Here is a 22,108-nt window from a genome sequence, read left to right on the forward strand (position 1 = left end):
ACTTGGCTACTATGATCCTGAAGGTCTCATCTATATACCTTTGTCTCAGTTCCTCCAATCTAGCCTCCAGAGATCAGACTTGTTCTCTGAGAGCCAGGACCTCTTTGCACCATGTGCACACATACAGCCTTTCCCCAGCGATTAACGTTTATACATGTGGCACTCAATGGAAAAGACTAGAAGCCCCCCCCCCCCCAGCTCTTTCTGGTGGACTGCTGCCTTTATCTTAATTTTGTTGAGTTCCTAGTTAAGTTTAGGCTGCTAAGGGAATAGGAGTGCATACAATTATTCCTTTAAATGTATTGGTGTATTCATTATTAATCTGGTAGTGACCTACAAGGGAATGATTAAACTTTCAATTGGGGCTGTTGCAATAGTGTGATTTAGATAAGAGCCTGATTGATTTATAGGCAAGAGACACTTTCTCATTAAAAATCAAAGGATGAGCTAGGAGGAATGGTTGCTGGAAATGGTATCCAGATGAGCCTTCTGATCATCTGTTGCTAATAGTATTTTTTTTTTAAAGTAAAGATCAGTTTTCTTTGGGGTTTCAGAGTTGGAGATAGTACAAGTTCTGTTGGGGCTGCCCAGGGGGATGGATTAGTAGATTAGTTTTTTCCTTTATGGGTTAGAGGGTAAGAGCTGAGGTGAGGAATGGTGACTTAAGGAATGTGGGAAGAAGTTTCAGTTGTGCCACAATTGCAGCACACAGTATTTTTGCTGGGGGGACATTTCATATGCAAAGGCTGTCAGGAGGAGAGGAAGAGGTTTTCATCGAGAATTGATTTTGGGGCAGGGGCGCCACTGCGGTGGGGTCATCAGGCCAGCTTGTTCCTGCCGGCAGTCTTTGCATCAGTGGGTGCAGTGGCTATCTTGGATCCACAGGAGGGAGGAAAATTGAACCAGGGCCCCCCTTTAATTGTTGTGGCATTGAAAACTGTCTCTGCACCACTGGGAGATGCCGGACCTTTGGCCTTTGAAGCGGCAGGGGCATTTTCAGAGGGGCAAAACTAATTTTTGGCATCTGCTTGGTCTTCACTGTCAATGAAGCTTTACAATGCCTACCCCAGCCTTTTTTAAAATTTGCTGTTGCTTGGTCTGCTTGAAAGCAATCAATCTTTTGTTACCAGTGTTTGGGATTCTTCCTTGCTTTTAGTAATCCCAGGGAATAGTTAAATTAAAAAGATCTTAGAAAATTTCATCATGGTATTTCTCACAGGACAAGCAGGATGTTAGTCCTCACAAATGGGTGACATCGAGAATGGAGCCCAACCACGGAAAAACTTCTGTCAAAGTTTCTGGAACTTTGACTGGCCCCTACTGGGCATGCCCAGCACGGCACCAACCCTGCAGCCAGCAGGGGTCCCCCTTCAGTCTTCTTTTTTCCGCGCAGCAGCTGCCACTGGGTGAAGGAGCTCTTACCACATTCCTGACAGGAAATTCTTCTCAAACTTCTTTGAAGTTAAATACGCCCCACAGGGGTCCCCCCTCTATCTACATTTAGTCCGTGGTGTTTCGGTAAGTTTTTTGCCGTTTTTTGCCGGCTACCGTCGAGTTTTGCCTTCGCGGCCTGCTGGCCGTCGACCGTCCCGTGGCTAAATTTTTTGGTCAATGGCCATGGCGTCGGGGTTCCGTCGGTGCCCAGATTGTACGCGCACCATGTCTATCACAGACCCTCACAGTGTTTGCGTATTATGTTTAGGAAGTGAGCATGATGTCCTGACTTGCACCAAATGTGCCCTCATGACACCAAAAAGTCGCAAAGCCAGAATGGAGAAGATGGACTCCTTTTCCATGCTCACACTCTGACGCCGTCCATCGCATCGATGTCCTCGGAACTGGCACTGTCGAAGTTCTTCCATCGGCAACCTCCATCGGCAACCTCCCGGTGACCGTCTGCCATCGACGTCTCCACGGCCATCGACCCCCGTCCCTTCCCCCGAGAATCGTGGAGATCGGAGGGAGAAGCATTGTCATCGACATCGCAAGTCTCGGACCATCGAGGAATCGAAGTCTTCGACCTCGGTACCGTCCGAGCCGCCACCGAAGAAGTCTCGATCAGAAGCGGCACCGTCCACTTCTGTTTCTGAGACATTGAGGCAACCCTCACCCCATCGGGGTTTGGGAGCCGCGATTCCACCCGTGACGGTGGTCCCTCCGGCTCAGCCTCAGCCTCCCTCTTCCGCGGAGCCGGGTATTGTTACCCCAGGTCTCCGGGAAGAACTGGATCGGCTGGTCCAGGAGGCCATCGACAAGGCGATGCAACGGTTCCAGACTCCTTCGGCACCGACTCCGCCACCGAGAGTGGAACCAGTCATCGACCCGATTCCAGCAGCGCTGGCACCGCTGCTCGCACGGATGGAAGCGCTCGTGACCGCCCTTCCACCGGTAATACCCGGGTCACCGACAGCACCAGCGCGCTCCCCGATGCCAACTTCATCGGGTACAGAAACACCGTATCGAATTCCTCCTTCGGGAGTAGTTCTATCGGTGCCATGTCGTCCCTCGCCACCGATACATTCCTCCGGGGCGATACGTACATCAGCTCCATCGATGCCTCCACCGATGCCTCCAAGGGTATTTTCGATGCCCCTGGTGATTTCTTCGGGTTTCTCGGAGCCTCAACCGGGTCCTTCAGGTATCCAACCCCCCCGGGTCCTACAGGTCAACAACCTGATCCTTATGATACCTGGGGTGATAATTCTTCTACGGATACCGATGATTTACCTTCACCACCCTCTCCTGCTGAAAGCAGAAAGCGTTCTCCTCCCGAGGACCTCTCTTTCACAAATTTTGTGAAGGAAATGTCGGAATTGGTCCCTTTTCAGCTTCAATCGGAGCAAGATGACAGGCACCAAATGATGGAATTACTCCAATTTTTTGGATGCCCCAAAAGTCATCACTTCCATTCCAATTCATCAGGTTTTTCTGGACTTTCTAAAAAAGAATTGGGGAAACTCCTGGATCTGTTGCTCCAGTAAACAAAAAAGCGGACTCTACTTACCTCGTACAGTCAGCACCTGGCTTTCAAAAACCTCAGCTAGACCACCACTCTGTTGTGGTGGAGTCAGCACAAAAGAAAGCTAAAAGAATGAAGCCATACTCATCCATACCTCCTACTAAGGAGAGTAAGTTCCTAGATAGTATAGGCAGAAAAGTTTACCAAGGGCCATGGTAATTTCTAAAATAGCTTCTTATCAGCTATACATGACCCAATATAACAGGGTCATTTTTAAGCAGATACAAGAATTTTCAGATACTTTACCAGAACAATTCCAACAACAGCTTCAAACCCTCGTCCTTAAAGGGTTTGAAGCCAGAAAGCATGAGATACGAACATCTTATGACATCTTCGATGCTTCCACTAGACTGTCTGCTACAGCCATCTCGGCAAGGCGCTGGGCTTGGCTTAAGTCTTCTGACCTTCGCTCAGAGGTTCAGGACAGGCTCTCCGACCTGCCCTGTTTAGGGGATAATTTGTTTGGTGAGCAAATTCAACAAATAGTTGCTGAATTAAAGGATCATCATGAGACCCTTAAACAGCTCTCATCGATTCCTTCTGACTTCCCTTCTAAACAACCATTTAAGAAGGAACCTAAAAAGTCATTCTTCCGTCCACGGAAGTATTATCCCCCACACACCAAGTCCAGGTCAATGAGGCCGTATCAAAAGCCTCAGCCTCGCCAACCTCGAAAGCAAAAACCCACACCAGCTCCGCAACCAGGTCCTGCGTCGGGGTTTTGACTTTCAATTAGAGAGCAGATGCCTAATCCCTCTTCCAAACATACCAGTAGGAGGTTGACTAAGCCACTTTACAGAAAAATGGCATCACATCACCACAGATCATTGGGTGCTAGCGATAATTGCACAGGGTTACCATCTAAACTTTCTAACTCTTCCTGCGGACTCTCCGCCTCTACAAGCGTGGAGACTTACCTACCACTCTGTTCTTCTAGAGCAGGAAGTATCTCTTCTCCTCCAGTCCAACGCTATAGAACCCGTTCCTCTTTCCCAACAAGGACTGGGGTTCTATTCCAGGTACTTTCTGATCCCAAAAAAGTCAGGAGGACTTCGACCAATCCTGGACTTGCGGGCCCTCAACAAGTACCTTCACAGAGAAAAGTTCAAGATGGTAACCCTGGGCTCGCTTCTCCCTCTACTGCAAAGAGAGGACTGGCTCTGCTCTCTAGACCTCAAAGACGCTTATACCCACATTGCGATAACTCAGTCTCATCGCAAATACCTCCGATTTCTAGTAGGCCAAAACCACTATCAATACCGAGTGCTCCCATTTGGTCTAGCATCCGCACCGCGAGTTTTCACCAAATGTCTCGTAGTGGTTGCAGCGTTCCTCAGGAAGGAAGGCGTCCATGTATACCCCTACTTGGACGACTGGTTGATCAGGGCCCCAACCCAGCAAATCGCTCGGTCCTCCCTGACCCTGACAATTCGAACTCTAATTTCTCTGGGATTTCTTGTCAACTACGAGAAATCCTACTTTCTCCCATCTCAAACCTTCATTGGAGCAGACTTGGACACCTTACAGGCAAAAGCCTTCCTTCCTCATCAACGTGTCCAAACCCTTGTGTCCCTAGCTTGCCAATTGCAGTCTCAACCCACAGCAACAGCTCGCCAATTCCTCATTCTGTTGGGACACATGGCCTCTTCGGTTTATGTGACTCCAATGACCCGTCTAGCCATGAGAGTCATGCAGTGGACTCTGAAATCACAATGGATACAAGCCACACAGTCTCTGTCGACCGTTGTTCGCATCACCCATGCACTCCGTCTGTCTCTTGCCTGGTGGACAAATCAATCCAACCTCTTCCAAGGCTTGCCCTTTCATCCACCAGATCCTCAAATAATTCTCACCACCGACACTTCCAACGTCGGCTGGGGAGCCCATGTAAACAATTTACAAACTCAAGGATTCTGGTCTCTAGAGGAAGCCAAACACCAGATAAATTTCCTGGAGCTTCGGGCAATCCGATATGCTCTCCGGGCCTTTCAAGATTGCCTATCAAATCACATAATCTTGATTCAGACGGACAATCAGGTGGCCATGTGGTACATCAACAAGCAGGGAGGCACCAGGCTCCTTCCTTCTCTGTCAGGAAACTGTGCAGATTTGGGCAGAAGCCCTCTCCCGTTTGATGTACCTCAGGGCCACCTATTTGCCGGGGGTAGAAAATGTCTTGGCAGACCGGCTCAGCCGTGTCTTCCAACCACAGGAGTGGTCACTCAATCCCTTGGTAGCGACCTCTCTTTTCCAGCAATGGGGTTATCCACACATAGACCTCTTTGCGTCCCCTCAGAACCACAAAGTGGCCAATTATTGCTCTCATTCGGACTCAGCACTCTCGGCCCAGGGATGCATTCTCCCTCCCGTGGTCAACCGGTCTGCTTTATGCATTCCCTTCACTTCCTCTTCTGTCGAAGACTCTTGTGAAGCTACGTCAGGACAAGGGAACCATGATCCTGATCGCACCTCACTGGCCACGCCAAGTGTTGTTTCCCATACTCCAGGATCTCTCCATCCGCAGGCACATTCCCTTGGGAAAGGACCCGCATCTGATCACTCAAAACGACGGATGCCTCCTCCATCCCAATCTCCAAGCCTTGTCCCTGACGGCATGGATGTTGAAAGGTTAGTCCTTCAACCACTTAACCTATCTGATTCAGTTTCTCGTGTCCTCATCGCTTCACGAAAGCCTTCCACAAGAAAATCTTACTCCTATAAATGGAAAAGGTACACATCATGGTGTACTTCTCAGTCCCTTGATCCCCTTTCCTGTCCAATTCCTAAATTTTTGGACTATCTTTGGCATTTGTCAGAATCTGGTCTAAAGACCTCTTCCATTAGAATGCATGTCTGTGCGGTAGCCGCCTTCCATAAAGGTATCCAGGGTGTCCCTATTTCAGTGCAACCCCTTGTAACATGCTTTCTCAAAGGCTTACTCCATTTGAAGCCATCTTTATGTCCTCCGGCCCCATCTTGGGACCTTAATCTGGTTCTTGGTCGCCTTATGAAACCACCCTTCGAACCTCTTCACTCCTGTGACCTTAAATATCTCACATGGAAAGTGATTTTCCTTTTGGCTATCACTTCAGCTCGCAGGGTTAGTGAGTTACAGGCCCTAGTTACCTACCCGCCTTACACTAAACTCCTACAGGACCAGGCGGTACTCCGCACTCACCCTAAATTCTTACCTAAGGTAGTTTCGGAGTTTCATATTAATCAATCCATCATACTACCTATTTTCTTTCCCAGGCCCCACTCCAACTCCGGGGAACAGACTCTGCATACCCTCGACTGTAAACGTGCTCTAGCTTTCTATCTAGACCGTACAGTTGCCCACAGAAAGAGCACTCAATTATTCGTCTCTTTCCATCCTAACAAGTTAGGGCAACCTGTGGGTAAGCAGGCTCTTTCCTCCTGGTTGGCGGACTGCATCTCTTTCTGCTATCAGCAAGCTGGCATTCCCTTTCAAGACCGTGTTAAGGCACACTCTGTGAGGGCCATGGCGACTTCAGTAGCTCACCTTCGATTGGTACCGCTTCCTGACATCTGCAGAGCTGCTACCTGGAGTTCTCTCCATACATTTGCAGCCCACTACTGTTTGGACAAAGCTGGAAGACAGGATTCCATCTTTGGCCAATCTGTCTTGCGTAACCTTTTTCCAACATGACGTACCAACACCCTTCCGCCTACCCGGTGGGGTGCGAATGTCCTCTACCAAATTCCACCCCAGTTGTTGTGCCTGTTGCACGCCATTGGGTACTTTTGGTGCACGTTCGGACATCCTCAGCTCGGTACTCACCCATTTGTGAGGACAACCATCCTGCTTGTCCTGTGAGAAAGCAAATGTTGCTTACCTGATGTAACAGGTGTTCTCACAGGACAGCAGGATGTTAGTCCTCACGAAACCCGCCCGCCGCCCCGCGGTGTTGGGTTCGTTTTCTTATTTTATTTTTTTGGCACTGCCTGTAGCTTTGAAACAAGACTGAAGGGGGACCCCTGCTGGCTGCAGGGTTGGTGCCGTGCTGGGCATGCCCAGTAGGGGCCAGTCAAAGTTCCAGAAACTTTGACAGAAGTTTTTCCGTGGTTGGGCTCCATCCTCTGTCACCCATTTGTGAGGACTAACATCCTGCTGTCCTGTGAGAACACCTGTTACATCAGGTAAAGCAACATTTGCTATCCTACATTACTAAAATACTGTTTCTGTAGTCTTAAAAATATGATCAATGCAAACATTCCCATCGATTATACCTAGAATAAATATATGCCCACATTTTGCTGTATTTAAACTTTTAGGTCTCTTGAATTAGCTTAAGCTTCCCTTTTAATCCTCCTTCCTCATTCCTCCCTGCAAGCTTTCCTGTGGTACAGTCCTGATCTTTAAAAGTGTGGATGGCACTTCATTCTTGGACAATTTCTTTCTGCAGGGGAGCCCTTCCTCAGAGCCTGACAGGCTTCATGGTGTGAACTATGATGACTGAAGACTGGACTGACTGCCCCCTACTGGGGCCTGGCTGGAAGCGTCGGGAGGCCTTTCGCAAATCTGGGGCCACGTGCGGCCGGACCGACACCTATTACCAGAGGTACAAGAATTTGGGAGAATTGAGCATGCTGGTGAACTGTACTGTGTGAAAGGAAGCCAAGATTGGAGACATGAAAACTGGGTGGAGGGTTTTTGGGTAGCTATTAACTTTTTTCCATTTTTTTCCCCTTTAATCTGTTTTTTCTCTTTCTTGCCCTTCTCTTTTTATATCCCTTACTACTTCTCTCTTCAAAACTTTCCTCCCATCCCCCATCATTCTTTCATTCTGTGGCCTTTTTCAATCTTCTTTTCTGTTTCTCCATTCCTTTCTCTCTCTTCATATATATTATAAATGCTTTTCTATCCTTGCCTTTCTTTCTGCCCTCATTCTCTCTTGTATACCTCAGCCCGACAGGGGAACGTTTTCGCAGTAAGATTGAGCTGACCAAGTTTCTAGGAAGTGATGTGGACCTGACGCTGTTTGACTTCAAGAATGGAGTGCTGTTTCCGCCAGGGAAGGTACCAATCCACCTGCTGTAGTTGAGGGTTCTTTTTCTTTAATTCTCTGAGGGTTGCTGCTGCAGTCAAGGCTGTTTCCTGTTTAGTCCCTCTGAGCGTTGCAGCTGCAGCTAGGTCTCTGTGCTGTTTAGTTCCCTTATCACCATAGCTGAAACATAAATAAAATAAGATATGAAAATGGTAGCCATTGTCCCTTGGGGTTGTAAAGAGGTGGTTTTAGATATTGGGTAATGGTGGTAGGTAAGGGCAGCTGACCCCTTTCCTCTATTTTGAATTATTCTTTTCTGGTTAGTCCTTATTTCGTCCCTTGCCCTCCAGGTTCGTAAAGGTCACAAGAGGCGGAAATTCACAGTGGAGAATGGTACCATGAAACTGAAACAGAAGAAGAAGAAGAAGAAGAAGCAGCTGCCGCCACCACTGCCGCCGCCACCACCATCACCACCCCCACCACTGCTGCTGCCATCACCTCCATTGCTGCTGGAGCCATTTCAGCCAGAGGCTGAGACTCTGCCGCCACCTCCACTGCCTGACACAGACACGGTGGTGTGAGTTATTGAGAGGGTGCAGGGTGCCTGGGCTAGCAAACAAAACCGTGACAAGAATCATGCTTGTTTGGGACAGATGTAGAGGGGAGGTGGTGAGAGCGAGTAGGGTCTGGAGTGATACTGTTGGCAGGAGTTATCCGAGCAGACTGAATAGGACAAGAGGTCCTCATTTGACTGTAGGAAATTCAGGATATCTGTGCTGAATAGTCATCAGTTGTGTGCATATATTTGGTTTAAAACCAGTGCCATAGCTGAAGAATGAATTGCTCATTTTCCATGCCAAATTCTTACATGCACTTTTTGAGGCTAGTCCTTTCTATTTATTTAATAGTATAAAATCACATGCAAGTAAAGGCTGAATAGGTGTAAGAAGAAAATGTTATTTTGTTGGATAGATTGTAGAAGCTACATTTTAGATTCATGCTGAATTAGTGAGTCAGTAGCCAAATTTTAATTTACTCCCTGAATACCATTAAAACTGAAACCCACAAAATTTTCTATCCCAGGAAGTTTTTGTGAAACCTCTTTGCTTATGTCTGTGCCCCAAGCTTTCGTTTTGCACTTAGTTCATGTTTGAGGAATGTGTAGGTTGGACAGACAATGGCAAGAAGTAATCTTATAGTATAAGATGAAGCCTTTAGTGTTGTGCACCAAATGGGCATTCTACTGGGGGATTAATTTGAAGGTAATCATATGCTTAAATTTTGTTTAGTTCTAGTTTTGTTCATGAAGATGCCCATTACCAATCTTTTGTTACTATTTATTAATGGGAGTAGGAATGCATACAATTAGGATCCTTTAAATGTATTAGTGTATTCACTATATATCTGGTAGCGACCTATAAGAATGATTAAATTCTTGGTAAGGTGTGGGGAATTTCTGAATTTAAGTTAAAAAGCTGATTCATTTTTTTTTCTTTTTCACACTAAAAAAAAAAAAAGGTTACCTGCTTATAAATTAAAGGATAGGTGGGTGGGTTGGGAAATACAAAACTCAAACTTCTGTTTTTGCCTGCCTTTCTGACTGGCTATTCAATACAGACACACAAACACCCTAAATAATATACCCCAATGGTTTACTTCTCCCCAATATTTTTGTTTTAAAAATTTCCCCAAGCAGTACTTATAGATTCTTTTCAGCCACCAACAAGGTGGTGATCTCCTCTCAGTACTCCCATTGGATATTTATAATCAAAACAAAGTTACTGTGAAACCCATGCAAAAAATTACTGCTAGCAACGTTTTTATGAGGCAAGCAACCTTCTTGATGATCAAGCAGCATTGTGTAAATTATGCTTTTGCTTTTGGATTTGGCCGTAGAAGCAGTCCTGTCAGGACCCAGCATTGAATGTCTGAATACAATTCCCCTTTTCCCTCTTGATACATAAGCTTGTCACCTCATCCCCAGAGCATTCAAACATGTTGATCCAGTTCTGCTTTTGCCCCATTGCGTGTATGGCTTTGTAGTTCTGATGTTTCCCTAAAACTTGACAGAATTGAACCTAGGTCATTTGCATGGCAGCATACATTACTGCCACCAAGCCTGTGGTTTGACCTAAGCCAGTTGTGGAAATAAAGATATCAAAAAACTTGAATTGAGACTAGTTCTTAGAGTTGCTAATGATTTGGAGTCAATGGGGAGGTCCGCTGACCCAAATATATACATCCTTCTTGTGGTGAGTCATAAGCAGGTATCGTTTCAGTGTGCTTGACCTGGTGTCTGATGAGAAACAGTTTGGAAAGGATACATCATGAGCTTTGGCTACTGGTTTTATTCTGCAAGAAAGTCCTTTGTAATGGGACTATTAAAATTGTTTTGATACTTTGTGGCTAATTTTAAAACCAAAAGGCAGGCCAAAGTCCTTGAAGGAAATTGGGAATTCTGAAGAGTAATAGTGAAGGGCAGTTTCAGCAGGGATTTCATAATGTGAGAAGAAGGGCCTGCCTTGAAATGTAACACATGGAAAGTGGCTACCGTGATAAAACTTGGAATCTAATTAGCATACAAATGCAGAATTGAAGAATTTCCATTAAATTTTATAAGGAAGTACAGAGTTGTAGCAGCTAACTAATATCTGTAAAAAAAAACTGGGTTTGCAGATTGTGATTTAACTTTTATCAAAGCAATCTATCCAAAGTTAATGTACAGGAACTGGAGACAGCACACAGAGTATCCTTCTTAGATACTGCAGTGCATATAATAATGGATATAAAATAGAAACAACATTTTTTACCTGCATTGAAGGCCCTTCATTAGCTACCCATGGCCTAGTTAAGAGCAGCTTATTTGAGAGATCATGTTGTCCCATATGTGCCAACAAGAAAAACAAGTTTGCTTTCCATAAGCAGTATGTTCCGTAGATAGCAAGATGAATTAGCCATCCTCATTGGGAGACTTCAAATGGTATGAAGCGGAGCTCTCTCTCAAAGCTTGTAGAGCTTTTAGTTCTAATGGGCATTCGTGGCTCTTCCCACGTGAATCAGTGTTCAGAAATCTCTTTAGTTCATATCAAATCAAAGAATGTTTGTTGTAATGAATATGCTGTCCAGGGAAGAGGGTGGGAACACATAGCTAATTCATCCTGCTAACTATGGAAAACACAGTTTACAGTAAACAAACTTGCTTTTTTCCGTCGATAAGCAGGCTGAATTAGCCATGCTCAGTGATGAGTCCCTAGCTGAGGGTTGCTGCCAAAAAGATTTTCTGTGGTTTCTATTGCTTATTTATTTGTTTAGTTTTTTTTTTTTTATTTTGCGACCTAGACTCCTCTGGATAGCATTCTCTTTTGGTGCTAATTGATGCAACACTGCCTGTCCAACTGCACTGTCTGCGTTTGCCAATTCGTCCAGGCAGTAGTGCGATGTGAAGTTGTGAAATAGTGACCAGGTAGCTGCCTTAGAGATGTCTTCAATGGGCACATTACACAAACACTTATGGAGGTCACTGTTGCACACACACCTGATGCGTTTTTTCTAGTAGAGTCGAGGAAAGAGACTTGGAAGTATAACAGTGCTGTATGCAAGATGTAATCTAGTTTGACAGAGTTCTTTTTGCTACCGGAGTTTCCAGAGTATTTGGATTGTAGGAAATGAATAGTTGAGAAGAACGTCAATGTCCTTGTGTTTTGTGTTTGTAATAGGCTAAGATCCTCTTGCAATCAAGGGTATGGAGGCATTTTTCCCATTCTTGCTTGTGTGGTTTCGGGAAGGAAGTTGGAAGAATGATGGCCTGGTTTATGTGGAAAGCTGATACTACTTTTGGCAAGAATTTTGGGTGGGTGCGTGCGAAGGACTACCTTTTCGTGGTAAAATTGTAAATGTGGAGGAAAATGAACTAACGCTTGTTGCTCACTTCCACTCCGTGCGAACTTAATTGCTACAAAGAAGACTACTTTTCACGTCAGGAATTTGAGGTTAGCTGTGTCTAGTGGCTCGAATGGAGTTTCCATAAGTACCGTAAGTACGTCGTGAATATCCCAGGGTACTGCAGCTTTCGCGTGGTGAGAGCAGGAGGCCCTTCTTAAATCGGGCAATTAGCAGCTGTATGGAGATTGGGGATCCATCCTCTTGCTGATAAGCCGCTATGGTGCTAATATGCACCTGAATCGAAGAGTTTGCCAGACCTGCCTTGGAAAGGTGATGTAGATACAATAGCAACTGATGAGGCTCACAAGTGAGGAGATAATGGAATGTTCTCTGAGGACAAGCAGGATATGGTAGTCCTCACATGAGTGACTTCATCAGATAGAGACCGGCATGGAAAACTTCGTCAAAGTTTCCAGAACTTGACATGGCATACTGAGCATTCTCAGCATGCTCTATACCACATGTCCATGCGGGGTCCCTCTTCAGTTTGTTTATTTCCACGGAGCTGTTGCATCACGGTTTGAGTGATCTCTTGGCTTTTTCTCTGAAACTCTCAGAAAACACCCCCTCCCCTTTCAGGTTTTGCGTTCTATTGGCTCCTTGTCCCTCTTGTTCCCTTTCATAGCCTCCACAGCTAGGTTTCTCAGTGTTTCAGGAAAGTTTTCTTTCATTTCAATCTCCCCACCTCCCCCCCCCCCCTCCTGTGGTGGCGGTGCCTCTGTGCCCGCCGGTCATTGTAGCCTGCTGCCATCATTGTCATTTTTGCATCCCTCTTTTGCTTCTGTCATGGCCACAACTGGTTTTCATCTGTCCCCCTGGTGCCTAAGGGCCATGTGGCCTCTGCCTGGGTGCTTTGCATGATGTCCAGGGTTGCCGCCAGTGCGCCCAAATGACCCCCCGAAGGAAAATCATCCTGACGCAAGATACTGCAGGGCATCAGTCCAGTGGCATCGACTGCACAGACGCCAGTCCTATCGGCTTTGGAACCGCTGCTGGAACAGCTTAATGTGCTCATCGGTGTGTTACTGGCCCAGCTGGTGCCAGTTCCCCGTAGGCCATCAATGCCCAGCGGGGCACAGATGCTTCCCCTGACTGATGCGGTGATCATTGCTGGTTCCTCCGAGGAGTAAGCTCCACTTAGGCTGGCAGAGATGCCTGTTTCCCCCTGTCCAGCTTTGCCAGGGTCTGCACCCGGTTTTGCCGGTGACTGTGCTTCTGGACGAAGGCTGAGCACCCAGTGCCCCATCTCCTGTTGATTACAGTGAGGATGAGGGTCCCTATGACCCCTGGGGGGATAATAATGCGGAGCCTCCTCTGAGGTCGCTGAGGGTCTCCCCTCAGAACTGTCTCCTCCAGAAGAGTGAAGGAAGTCCCTGCCAGAAAACTTACCCTTTGCAGGTTTTATGTGGGTAATGGCAGAAAGCCATTCTGTTTCAGTTCTTAATGGAGGAAGATGCCAGGCTCAAGATGTTGGAGATTCTCCAGTTTGTGGATCCTCCTGAGGATATTGTGGCAGTCGCAGTGCACGATATCCTTAAGGAGCTGCTGTTGAGAATATGGGAACACCCCCTCACAGTACCTCCTGTTAACAGGGAGGCGGATGGGGTCTACCCATACTCCAAGACGCTAGATGTCGCATGCTGTAACCTTAAATCCTCCTAATTAGTTAGATTTTATACTGTTAGGTAGGCCATAAATCAGAACTCTAAACTTTTACTGGTTAGCTGATATCTGTAATAAGTTATAAGTTATCTGTAATAATTTATTTTTAATTTTAAGGTCTTTCTTAGCTTATCTATTAGTTCTGTTATAAGTTACAAGTTATATGTAATTTAATTTAATATCAACTTTTAAGTTTTTCTTATCTTATCTACAAGTTCTTCGAAGTTAGCCCTATTAATTGTTCCTTCCTGTTCGATGTAATTTCCAACTTAGTTCTATGTAAACCGACGTGATATGTACCAATACATGAACGTCGGTATATAAAAGCCTTTAAATAAAAATAAATAAAATAAATACCTTGTCCAGAAGGCTACTGGATTCGATAAGCATCAGCAGCCCCACCAGTCAGTGGTTGTCAAATCCGCCCTCGAGGGCCAAGCGTGCTCGGACCCATTCCTTGGTGCCCCTGGGAAGGACCACTGGGCATTAGACACTCTTGGGAGGAAAGTGTTCCAGGCAGCCATGCCTATTGCCCACATTGCCTCCTACTAGCTCTACTTGAGTCAATACTTACTGGACCTCTGGAAGCAGGTGCAGGAGATAGCAGAGCAGCTACCTCAGCAGCAGCAAGACTTCCTTCAGTTGCAAAAGGGCCTTGCGTGCGGAAAACGCAAGGTCCGATCGACCTACAATGTTTTTTCAAAATGGCAGCAAGGGCCTCTGCAGCGGGAATCAGCGCCTGCAGAATGGTATGGCTGCGGGCTTCTGATCTTCATCCAGAGGTTCAGGAACGGGTTGTTGATGTGCCTTGTACTGGGGAGAATCTCTTTAGAGATAGGATTAGAGAAGTCGTGGCCCATCATAAGATGCTCCAACAACTCTCCGCCGGCACTCCCGTCCCATTGTCCTCACCTAGGAGGATGGTGAGGCAGGGGCAGAGGAAGTCTTTCTATCACCAGAGGAGGTACTATCCTCTGCTCCTTTTTTCTTGTCAGTAGCATGCGAGCTCCGTAGCCGCTCCAGGCAGCAGAAAGCTCCCAAGCCCCAGTTAGAGCCTCGGTCAACTCCTGGAACGGGGTTTTGTCTGGATAGGAGGGAGCATAAGCCAGTTGCCTGTACCCGAGATGCTGGGGCTATGGTTCTTTGCGAACCGATGGCCCAGTATTACCTCAGACCAGTTCTGTTAATCGTCTGTCAAGGGAACCAATTATAAATGTATTGGGTGTCCTGCCAAATTGCCCTCTGTGTCCATTGAGCTTTCTACCCATTTAATGGCCAGGGCGGTTGAGCCTGTTCCATTAAGGCTGAGATGGTGAGGATTCTATTTCCCGTCGATAGCAGGGCTGAATTAGCCATGCTGTCATGGGAACTGTCAATCAGGCCTGGGAGGCGGAGCTGCCAAAGCGATGTCAGAGCTTTGCTTGGAGGTTGCGCGTGGTTTCCTGCACTCGGATCAACTCTCCTCAGTCTGTTTTATCCGCGCGTGGGATCGCACGCGGAGCTCCAGACCGCCTCAGTTCTTTTGTCAAAAAAAAAAAAACAAAAAACGGTGGACAGAAAGGACCCTTGTCCCTCAGGTTTTAAGCCCTGCACCTGTGGTAAGGTGATGTCCCGGACGAATGGACACGACAGGTGCTAACGGTGTCTGGGCGCAGACCACCCGATAGCCATCTGCCCCCACTGTGGTAAAATGTCTCCACGGGCGTGTCGGCAGAGAGCCGACAAGATCGAGGCCCTAAAATTAGGCTGGGGGGTTCGTAAGCCCCCCCCCCTCCGAGGCGCGATCATCGCCGGGACCGGCCTCAATGGCACCTCCCCAGCATCGTCGAGCGGCCTCTGTTGAGCCTTCTACTTCCAGGCCTGGAGGCCGTCCCAGACAGGCCATGTGTCCAGAGACATCTAGAGGCAGGGACTCTACTTGGGACTGAGTAAGGAGTTGAAGGGGGGAGTCCATGTCGACGAAGCGGCCATCAATTGAGCCCGGGGCTCAGAGGCCACGGCGCTGGCCGTGTCTACCCCCTCGATCGACGCACCACAGACGGCGCCGTCTGTACCATCGTGTCCACCGGCACACACGTCAATGGCGCTGGAAGAGCCAAAATCGTGCCGTGAGTCGACGCCAACTGCATCGATGCATCTCACCGCATCGACGCACAAACAAGCTTACTGAACCGGCTTCAAAGACCACGATGCAATCGGTGCAGGTAACAACACACTCCATTGCGTCTGCAACACCACAGCCACAAGTACCTTCTGTGGCCATTAAGACGAGGAAAAAGGCTAGGGATCAACATTCTATTGCCACATAACCTCGGAAGAGACATCACACTTCCCATGGAGAGGAATATCGGGCCTTGGATTTCTCGCCGGATTCCAGCAAAGACCTAGTTCCGGTGCCGACTCCTCGCTCTCCCTCCTCGTCCTCCTCATCTCTCAAGGTCTACTCGGATATGTCGTCGATCTCAAAAACCTGCTCTAGCGGAAACGGTTTACAAGAACTGTTTTCAAAGAAACGGAAGGCGTTGGATTCCCCTCCGGACTCTGATATACTATTAGTGGCATTGCCGCGCTGGCGCATGACACACTGACCGGTCATGCCTCCTCAGACACAGGAGGCGTTTTCTACTTTATCTACCGCTCTGGCGTGGTTTTTTGAAATCATGCAAGCCACCTACAAGTTGCCGGTCTGTTCTCCAAGTACAACACCGTCGTCTCCGCAACGATCGGTGCAGGCCTCACAAGCGCCTTCACCACCGACTCCGGTTAATGTTCCCATCCCCATCACAGTACCGACACCTCAGGACTTTCCTTCCCATCCCACGTCACCTACGGGTCACACTACAGCTCCTGACTCGTAGACGGGATATCCCTCGGAGCCAGAAGAGCAACCTGCTTGAATCGTAATCTCTGCTCGAGGACCTTGCTTATCTAAAATTCTTGGAAATAATGAGAGAGGTACTCAATCGAGATATACAAAAGATACCGGACATCCTAGGATTGCTCAAAATCTTCGACCTTCCCACAGAACTCACAGCGTTACCAGCACAAAAGGTTCTAGATTTGGTTCTCGAACGTTTATGGGAGTCACCTTTCACGCTACTGGCAGTCTCTCGGAAAACAGACCTTAAGTTTAAGATGCAAAAGTCATCCTACTACACGCCTACTCAACTGCCCCACACGTCCGTGGTGGTGGAATCTGCTATGGCGCGGGCTAAAAAATCAAAGATTCACTCGTCCACTCCCTTGGGTCGGGACTTGAAATCTTTAGACGATTTTGCGAAGAGAAGCTTTCAAGCCTCAATGTTAGCTACCCGGATAGGCCATCATCAATTCTTTATCATTCAGTGTATATATATGAATGTGTACAGCGCCTTAAACAAGGTTCAGAATCGCAGACTCTGACGCCTGCAGATCCCATCTTGATGCAAGATGTCGAAGAAGCCATACAGCATTTACTGCGTACCATGTACGAGGGCTTTGAGGCCGCCTCCAGGGTTTCGGCGGCGGTGCGCAGAGTCGCATGGCTTCGCGCTAGCTCCATCAGACCAGATGTCCACGACAAACTGGCCAATTTTCCCTGCAGAGGAGACAATCTCTTCGGTTCACAATTCCAGGAGACAATCGCGCAACTAAAAGAACAGTCAGTAGCGGTACAATCTCTCACCACTTCACAATCCTACCCAGCATCAAGGGGCTACTATACCCCGAACAGAAGACAATCCTTTCAGCGACGCCCGTACCGTTTGTATACCTTCTATTGGACGCCACCGTATCAGCCTCCTCCACGGCAGCGCAAACAAGCACCTCAAAAGCGCAGAGCCCATCAATGACCTCAGTGTCCAGCAATACAACAACCCGCTACCGCAGTGAAGTCCAAGCCATCTTTTTAGACTTCGCTCCACCATCACCCCAGGTACTGGCAGGAGGTATAACAGCTCACCTTCAGCATTGGGAGACTATTTATTTTTTATTTTTTTTTTAAATTTATTTATTAACTTTCATTCACTGACATTCGTGAAGCACATCATGCCGGTTTACAGTGATCAGTGGGTGCTGGACATTGTCCATTCCGGATATCGAATCCCTTTCCTAAGCTCGCCGTCTCTTCCCCACCTTACATCTAAGGGGCCCAGATCCAACCTTGTGCAGTTGCAAAAGGAAGGGTCTGCCTTACTTCATCAGCAAGCGATTCAACGCCTCCTTCCATCCAACCATGGCACGGGGTTCTACTCCCCCATTGATAAAACAGGCTAAGAGAGAATTTGAAAAGAAGTTGGCTGTAGAGGCAAAAACTCACAGTAAAAACTTTTTTAAATATATCCGAAGCAGAAAGCCTGTGAGGGAGTCAGTTGGACCGTTAGATGATCGAGGGGTTAAAGGGGCACTTAGAGAAGATAAGGCCATCGCGGAAAGATTAAATGATTTCTTTGCTTCGGTGTTTACTGAAGAGGATGTTGGGGAGGTACCCGTAATGGAGAAGGTTTTCATGGTTAATGATTCAGATGGACTGAATCAAATCACGGTGAACCTAGAAGATGTGGTAGGCCTGATTGACAAAATGAAGAGTAGTAAATCACCTGGACCGGATGGTATACACCCCAGAGTTCTGAAGGAACTAAAAAATGAAATTTCAGACCTATTAGTAAAAATTTGTAACTTATCATTAAAATCATCCATTGTACCTGAAGACTGGAGGATAGCAAATGTAACCCCAATATTTAAAAAGGGCTCCAGGGGCGATCCGGGAAACTACAGACCGGTTAGCCTGACTTCAGTGCCAGGAAAAATAGTGGAAAGTGTTCTAAACATCAAAATCACAGAACATATAGAAAGACATGGTTTAATGGAACAAAGTCAGCATGGCTTTACCCAGGGCAAGTCTTGCCTCACAAATCTGCTTCACTTTTTTGAAGGAGTTAATAAACATGTGGATAAAGGTGAACCGGTAGATATAGTATACTTGGATTTTCAGAAGGCGTTTGACAAAGTTCCTCATGAGAGGCTTCTAGGAAAAGTAAAAAGTCATGGGATAGGTGGCGATGTCCTTTCGTGGATTGCAAACTGGCTAAAAGACAGGAAACAGAGAGTAGGATTAAATGGGCAATTTTCTCAGTGGAAGGGAGTGGACAGTGGAGTGCCTCAGGGATCTGTATTGGGACCCTTACTGTTCAATATATTTATAAATGATCTGGAAAGAAATATGACGAGTGAGATAATCAAATTTGCAGATGACACAAAATTGTTCAGAGTAGTTAAATCACAAGCAGATTGTGATAAATTGCAGGAAGACCTTGTGAGACTGGAAAATTGGGCATCCAAATGGCAGATGAAATTTAATGTGGATAAGTGCAAGGTGATGCATATAGGGAAAAATAACCCATGCTATAATTACACGATGTTGGGTTCCATATTAGGTGCTACAACCCAAGAAAGAGATCTAGGTGTCATAGTGGATAACACATTGAAATCGTCGGTTCAGTGTGCTGCGGCAGTCAAAAAAGCAAACAGAATGTTGGGAATTATTAGAAAAGGAATGATGAATAAAACGGAAAATGTCATAATGCCTCTGTATCGCTCCATGGTGAGACCGCACCTTGAATACTGTGTACAATTCTGGTCGCCGCATCTCAAAAAAGATATAATTGCGATGGAGAAGGTACAGAGAAGGGCTACCAAAATGATAAGGGGAATGGAACAACTCCCCTATGAGGAAAGACTAAAGAGGTTAGGACTTTTCAGCTTGGAGAAGAGACGACTGAGGGGGGGATATGATAGAGGTGTTTAAAATCATGAGAGGTCTAGAACGGGTAGATGTGAATCGGTTATTTACTCTTTCGGATAGTAGAAAGACTAGAGGACACTCCATGAAGTTAGCATGGGGCACATTTAAAACTAATCGGAGAAAATTCTTTTTTACTCAACGCACAATTAAACTCTGGAATTTGTTGCCAGAGAATGTAGTTCGTGCAGTTAGTATAGCTGTGTTTAAAAAAGGATTGGATAAGTTCTTGGAGGAGAAGTCCATTACCTGCTATTAAGTTCACTTAGAGAATAGCCACTGCCATTAGCAATGGTTACATGGAATAGACTTAGTTTTTGGGTACTTGCCAGGTTTTTATGGCCTGGATTGGCCACTGTTGGAAACAGGATGCTGGGCTTGATGGACCCTTGGTCTGACCCAGTATGGCATTTTCTTATGTTCTTATGTTCTTATACTTCGTCAGTCCAAAGAAGTCTGGGGATCTGCGTCCCATCTTGGACCTCCAAGACCTCAACAAATTCATTGTCAAGGAAAAGTTCAAGATGATATCCCTCAAATTCATACTGCCCCTGATTCTATCCACAGCTTGGAGGTGTTCTATAGATCTCAAGGATGCGTACACTCATATTCCAATGCATCCTTCCTCCTCTCAGTAACTATCCTTTCAAGTTCCTGGCCAGCACTTTCAATACAAAGTACTTCCCTTCGGTCTCTCGACAGCACCTACGGTATTCACCAAGTGCATGGCAGTGGTGTTCCTCCGTCAGCGGGTAATTATAATTTTTCCTTACCTGGACGATTGGCTCCTGATAGCGTCCAACCCGCAGACATTCCTACAAAACCTACACGATACCATTTGTTACCTAAGTCAGTTGGGCCTCAACATCAACTACCAAAAGTCCAATCTGCAACCTACCCAAAGGATTCAGTTCATAGGAGCCATCTTAAACACAACACAGCACAGAGTTTTCCTGCCACACGACAGAAGCATCACGATGCGTCAACTCTTCAGACGCCTCCACCACACACCGAAGCCTTTGGCTCTTCAAATTCTCACTGTGCTGGGACACATGGCAGCGGCCATTCCTGCAGTAGCCACTACCAGATTGCACATGCGCCACATCCAATGGGATCTCAAACGCCAATGGACACAACATTCCCAACCCCTGATGACGGCAGTGTCCCTAACACCTGCCATGCCCAGGAAACTCGACTGGTGGCTACGCGCACGGACGCTCAGCAAAGGCGCTCCATTCTTACTGTTACCTCACAATGCAGTACTCACCACGGATGCCTCTCGCAAAGGCTGGGGGGCACATCTCAACCACCTGCAGACACAAGGCCTGTGGCACACCAGGATCAGTCGTATCAAATCAACCTCCTAGAACTTCGAGCAATACGTTACGGACCTTTGTCTCCCACCTTCGGGGGCATCAGGTAATGGTCTACACGGACAACCAGGTAGCCATGTTTTACATCAACAAACAAGGCGGCTCGGGCTCATGGGTCCCTCTGCAGGGAAGCCCTCACCATTCTGCTCTGGGTCAGCCGACACTCAATTCAGTTGCAAGCTACCTACCTACTAGGCATCTAAAACACCAGAGCAGACAATTTGAGCAGGGTATTTCACCCCCACAAGTGGTCTCTCAACCCAATCATAGCAGAAGAGATCTTCCAGAGATGGGGAGCACAGACGATAGATCGCTTCGCCACGGAATTCAACCGAAAGACAACTCGTTTCTGCTCGGTCTGGCCAAGTCCATTCCGGACTGCCCAGGATCCCTTTCTGATTCCATGGGTGGAAACCCTAATGTATGCGTTTCCCCCCATTCCTCTCATTACCAAAACGCTACAAAAGTGCATGCAAGACGGCGCACAATTAATCCTAGTGGCACCAGCGTGGCCACATCAACCGTGGTACACACACCTCCTCCGGCTTTCGACAGCGGAGCCCTTTAGATTACTGAATCAAGAAGACCTCCTGTCACAAGAGGAAGGCTCTCTCCTGCACCCTCTTTACGCCTCCTTACATCTGTTGGCATGGAGGTTAAGCGGCTCCTCACTGAACAGGGATTTTCAGTTTCTGTACAGAACATAATTTTGGCTTCTAGAAAGCCATCCAAGAGTCGCAACTATCAGCTCAAATGGAGACGGTATGCGGCATGGTGCACATCAAAGGGAACAGACCCGCTCACATGCACCCCGGACATACTCCTGACATATCTACATACATTGTACGTAACAGGCCTTGCCACGGCTTCCGTCTGGGTCCACCTTAGTGCCATAGCTGCCTTCCACCGGCTCTATGAAGGACAACCGATCTCCCATCATCTGATGGTTTCGCGATTCCTCCGGGGGCTCACTCACCTTTGCCCTCCAGGCACAACCCCCCCCCGTACCATGGAACCTCAACCTGGTCCTCAAACAATTGATGCTACCCCCATTTGAACCAATGGAAGCAGTGCATCTCAAATACTTAACTTGGAAAGTAGTTCTTTTAGTTGCGGTCACATCAGCTTGCCGAGTTAGAGAGTTACAAGCCTTGGTACAGTATACCCCATATCTACAGTTCTACCACAATAAAGTACTCCTTCGAACCCATCCCACCTTTCTGCCGAAGGTGGTATCCCAATTTATCTCTTTATTTATCTCTTCTTTGCAGCGTTCTACACGTGGGAGGGCCTGCGCGATCGGCGCCACAGACCCATCGGGGAA

General features: G+C 47.1%; 1 protein-coding gene across 7 annotated transcripts in view; it reads left to right on the top strand.

The window, feature by feature from the left end:
* Window positions 1-22,108, top strand: part of MBD1 (methyl-CpG binding domain protein 1) — a 322,119-nt gene that overhangs the window by 40,754 nt on the left and 259,257 nt on the right. For all 7 annotated transcript variants that reach the window (XM_029611568.1, XM_029611550.1, XM_029611587.1 and 4 more), the window contains exons 2-4: window positions 7,447-7,602; window positions 7,949-8,060; window positions 8,379-8,605. In XM_029611568.1, the coding sequence (XP_029467428.1) occupies window positions 7,490-7,602; window positions 7,949-8,060; window positions 8,379-8,605 (452 nt within the window). In that variant the 5' untranslated portion in view covers window positions 7,447-7,489. The remainder of the gene's footprint in view (window positions 1-7,446; window positions 7,603-7,948; window positions 8,061-8,378; window positions 8,606-22,108) is intronic.

This window comes from Rhinatrema bivittatum, chromosome 1, assembly GCF_901001135.1.
Source record: "Rhinatrema bivittatum chromosome 1, aRhiBiv1.1, whole genome shotgun sequence".
In the NCBI taxonomy this organism is placed as follows: Eukaryota; Metazoa; Chordata; class Amphibia; order Gymnophiona; family Rhinatrematidae; genus Rhinatrema; species Rhinatrema bivittatum.